General features: G+C 40.0%; 1 protein-coding gene across 3 annotated transcripts in view; it reads right to left on the bottom strand.

Annotated features, from left to right (window-relative positions):
• The window catches only part of ITSN2 (intersectin 2), a 353877-nt gene that overhangs the window by 254612 nt on the left and 94375 nt on the right, over nucleotides 1-4890 (bottom strand). For all 3 annotated transcript variants that reach the window (XM_030198794.1, XM_030198795.1, XM_030198796.1), the window contains exons 10-11: nucleotides 2530-2667; nucleotides 2336-2424 (exon numbers count right to left, since the gene is read on the bottom strand). In XM_030198794.1, the coding sequence (XP_030054654.1) occupies nucleotides 2336-2424; nucleotides 2530-2667 (227 nt within the window). The remainder of the gene's footprint in view (nucleotides 1-2335; nucleotides 2425-2529; nucleotides 2668-4890) is intronic.

The raw sequence follows: 4890 nt of genomic DNA, 5'->3' as shown, positions 1-4890 counted from the left end.
AGTTGTTGGAAGTTTTCAGCTGGTGAGGCTAGGGAATCCCTGCCAGACACACCATAGGTGTGCTGCTACTGCCACTGCTTGTCAATATGTTTTGGATATTTGTCCTTCCAGTTTAAGAATCCACCTAGTATTGTGATTCTCTGGCTTGTGACTTTCTTTAATTCCTTGACATCTAAGAAACTTCCGGTAGAGATGGATGCAATTGCCCTTACACCAATCCCTAAAGCTCAGAATTTGGACTTGTCACTTACCTCCAAGTTTTATACCAACAGCAGGAATTCCATTGCTTACCAAGTTATTAGAGACACTGGTTAGCCGTCAGTTATCTAATTATATTAACAAATTCTCCTGCTATCATACGTCACAATTTGGGTTTAGTAATAACCGAATCCCTTTTATTGGTTATTACTACTATTGTTAAAGATTATTTAAGTAGGGGTAAACAGATAGTTTTGCTCCAATATGATATTTCAGCGGCTTTTGATTCTGTGGATCATGAATCTACTGTTAACTAAATTGAGTAGTTTAGGTCTGATTGGCCCAGTGTTAAACTGGTTCAAAGATTTTCTTGTAAACCGTTCTTATACTGTCTGGAAAGGAGGTGCGAAGTCAAGCTTTTCTAGACCTAACTGTAGTGTGCCTCAGGGCTCACCTCTCTCTCCAATGCTTTTTGATTTGTTTATGAGCTCTCTTTCTGCTATTACTTTAGGCAATGATTAACATTTATTTTTTTTATGCTGACAACATCTTAATGTTGGTTCCAATTTGTTCTACTTTAGGTGAAACTTCAGTTAAAATTGATGTTGTCATGGAAAAAATTCGGACATGGGCAATGGAGAATATGTTTCAGTTGAATCAGGCAAAAACAAAATGTTTTATGGTTTTGTAATCTCTTGGCAGATATTCCCTGTAATCTTGTATTACCAAGTGGTATTATTCTGAATGTGGAAAGAGAATTTATGTGTTATTTTGGACCATTCATTGTCTTTTGAAGCTCAGGTTAACCAAGTTTGTAAGAAGTCTTTTTTTTGTTTAACTGAGATTAATATATGCCAGTGAAAGTTAGGGTCCTGCTGAACTTAGCATAGGCTGACTTTGGTGGTATTTTTTTTTGTAGCATGCTGCGTAGCATGGAGCAGGTTGGGCTGCTATTAACATGTCTTTGGAGCATGTAGGTCCATCATGGAACCCTCACTCATAGGTAATTTGCAAAATACTTGTATCCTACTCTCCACCCATGATCTTAGATGTGCTTTAATTCTGTCAAATTTTTTCTTAGTGTTGCTACTCTGCTGGTAGGCTTTAGAAACCAGCTTTGATGTGCTGAGAGCAAGTAGGAAATAGGTTGCCAGTGTTCCCTTCCCCTCCCCCCACACCTTCCTGGGCCCACCACAACCCGTCAGTGTTGCATGAGGCTTTCCTCCACAGGCCCACACTCCAGCACTGTGACATTCAGCCCCCTCTGACACCTTCCTATCAGAAGGGGCAAAATATGCAGCACTGGATTTTGACCCTGGCACCACTGTAAGCAAGGTAAGCATGGCGTCCCCCAAACATCCATGCCTACCTTACTTACCATGTTCTGCTGGCCCTGCACAAAATCTCTGATAAGACCTATTCCACTTTGGAAGATTCCTGGCACTGCTCCTTTTTGGCTGGACTCTTAGAGTCACTGTACAGGAAAGCAGAGGCAACACTGACAGAAGAGTATCTACTGCAGTGCACCCAATCAGGTGACCCCTGCACAGCAGGAGTCTTTTCTCAGACTTGTGATTTTGGAATTAATCAAGACTATCAAGTTTGCAGAGACATCCTTCAGCAGTTTACACTCAGCCTGGTTATGGTCTGCACCAAGACAAATGAGGCATCTGGAATGTGTTAAATTTCTGATTCTTTCTACTACACCGAGGATAAGGTGGAAAAATCTTTCCACAAAAAACACTAAGATGCTAAAACTCTGGAAGACAATGAAGAGGAAAACCTCCTCGTTGTCTTCCATGAGCTTTGCTTATGCATGTTTGGCAGAACAGAAAAAAAAATAAAGCAAATGGAACTAAGAAAACTGCTGTGTGCAGGAAGGGCCACAAACATTCAGAAATTTACACTAGTTCTGAGCTCTGTTCCCTCATGGCACTGTGTGATGCTATCACTCATTTGTGTGCCTGACTCAATCTTACCTGTTGATATAAAACAATGAAATTCTTTGGGATTATTTTTCTTTGTATATTAAGCTAACAAAATAAACAGTTGCAAATTAACAAATCAATATAAAGATATATAAAAGTGCTTGAAATGTCTGATGTTCATTGCAGACAGCTTCAGAATCTTCTCATACCTGGTGTTTTCTTTTGGGGTGGCTCCTCTTCTGGCATTTGTTGGTATGACGGTAGGGTCCCATTGAGAGTATCCACATGTTTTACCCCCCTACCAACACAAACCAAATATAAGGAGTTGCTTTTGAGATCATCTGTCAGACAAATCATAGTCATTAAATAATTTAACATATTCCCTTGATAAAATTGTATCTACCTGAATGAAGGTGGCACAAATTCTGGAGGCAAGGATAAAGGAAGAGGTTGCCCTGCTTTGGCCATGTCCATCAAATGCATGGCTAAAACAAACTCATCAGCTTTTAGCCTTCCATCCCCATCAATGTCAGCAAGAGACCTATAGAAAGCAGAAGGAAGTGAACTGCATTAACAGATGAACATTTAATTCTCATACTTTTTCCTACACACAATTCTATCTACCACCTCAATGACCTTGTGCAGAAGTACCTCCAATAAAACTCCTTGAAAATAGACCAGTACAAGGCCATTTATGACTTTTTATGACACTATCAAAACTTTTTTTAAGCATTTCTCACTTATACATAAAGTACAATTATATAGAAACATCGGGGGGGGGGGGGGGGGGGAAGATGAGAAAAAAAACATTTTCCATTCAACACTGAAGAAACAAACATTCTCTTCTTAGACCCCAACAATTATAAAAAGGGGGAGGAGTTCACTTTAAAGGAGCAACTAGAGGAAAAAAAAAAGAACCAATAAAAAAGAAAAAGGTCTTGAGCAACATAACCATTTTCCAGTGATTATTATCTTATTTACTGTGCTGTAGGAAGTATATTCTGAAGACTTTTTTTGGCGTGTCTTTGTTGGGTGCAGCTGCCAGAGTTGTGAGCTTTCTAAGCCATATGTATACGGCTGTCTTTGTTGATGGGACGACTTCCCTATGAGGAAAGGCTGAAGAGGTCTATAAGATAATGAGTGGAATGGAACGGGTCGATGTGGAGTGTCTGTTTATGCTTTCCAAAAATACTAGGACAAGGGGGCATGCGATGAAGCTGCAGTTTGGTAAATTTAAAACGAATCTGAGGAAATTTTTCTTCACTCAACGTGTAGTTAAACTCTGGAATTCGCTGCTGGAAAAAGTGGTTAAGGTGGTTAACTTAGCGGACTTCAAAAAAGGTTGGATGGCTTCCTGGAGGAAAAGGCCATAGAATGTTATTGAATGGACAAGGGAATAATACACTATTTCCAGGAGGGGTGGGACAAATTGCTTGTTCTTTTGGCCGCTGTCAGTGACAGGGTGCTGGGCTCGATGGACCCTTGGTCTGTCCCAGCAAGGCGATGCTTATTTACTTATGCTGCCTACTGCAGTTTTTTGAATTTATTTGGCCTGACTACATGTATTATGAAACCCTTAAAAGTTTGTTATGGTGGCTTTTTTGGGGGGGAGGTGGGGGGGGGTGGGGGGAACTAAGGAATTTCATAAGTCTCTTTGGACAATTTCTGTTTTTTGAAGCATTGAGGGACAGTTAATGGTCCCCCATCTGGTGGCTTTTTGCTAAAGAAGTGGAATAGACAAGGTTGTCCTCGCTCACCTTTGTTATTTAAATTTGGCTCTGGAGGATCCTGCTATTACGGGCTTTTCCAATTTTCAGGTTCATTGTAATCTTTCTATTTATGCTGATGACATTTGTATGTATTCCTTCTACATCATCTTTACTTTCTCTTGTTGTGGAGTTTTCAGCGGTATCTTCTCGAGTTAATTGGGACAAAACACAGGTTTTGCCATTGAAATAGGTATGCTTCTAGAGACATGTTGAGCTCCCTTTCCATTGGTCTTCTTCTGGAATCATGTATTTGAGTGTCCACTTCTGCTCCTCTTTTTAAGGCACCATGAAGAAAAATGAGGAGTTATTCATTAGACTTGCTGTGGAGTATACCTTTAAAGTGGTCACCTATATATCTTTCTTGGTGGGGTAGATTGGAGACTATTAAGATGGTTATAACACCCAAATGAAATTATATTTCGTGTGCTATTCCCCATTTATTTCTGAGGACAATATATAGGAAATTGGAGAGTATACTAGTTGCAATTTTATGGAGGAATAAGCAATCTCATATAGCTTCAGATAATTTTTCAAAGACAGAGGTGGAGTGAAATCAAAATTTTGAAACGATCATCTGGCATTTTTATTGAACATGGAGGCTCACTGGTTTTATTTTCTGATTCTGGGGAGGATGTACAGTGGGGGAAATAAGTATTTGATCCCTTGCTGATTTTGTAAGTGTGCCCACTGACAAAGACATGAGCAGCCCATAATTGAAGGGTAGGTTATTGGTAACAGTGAGAGATAGCACATCACAAATTAAATCCGGAAAATCACATTGTGGAAAGTATATGAATTTATTTGCATTCTGCAGAGGGAAATAAGTATTTGATCCCCCACCAACCAGTAAGAGATCTGGCCCCTACAGACCAGGTAGATGCTCCAAATCAACTCGTTACCTGCATGACAGACAGCTGTCGGCAATGGTCACCTGTATGAAAGACACCTGTCCACAGACTCAGTGAATCAGTCAGACTCTAACCTCTACAAAATGG

The sequence above is a fragment of the Microcaecilia unicolor genome, chromosome 3 (assembly GCF_901765095.1).
Source record: "Microcaecilia unicolor chromosome 3, aMicUni1.1, whole genome shotgun sequence".
NCBI lineage: Eukaryota > Metazoa > Chordata > Amphibia > Gymnophiona > Siphonopidae > Microcaecilia > Microcaecilia unicolor.
This window is presented reverse-complemented; position numbering and strand designations above follow the sequence as displayed.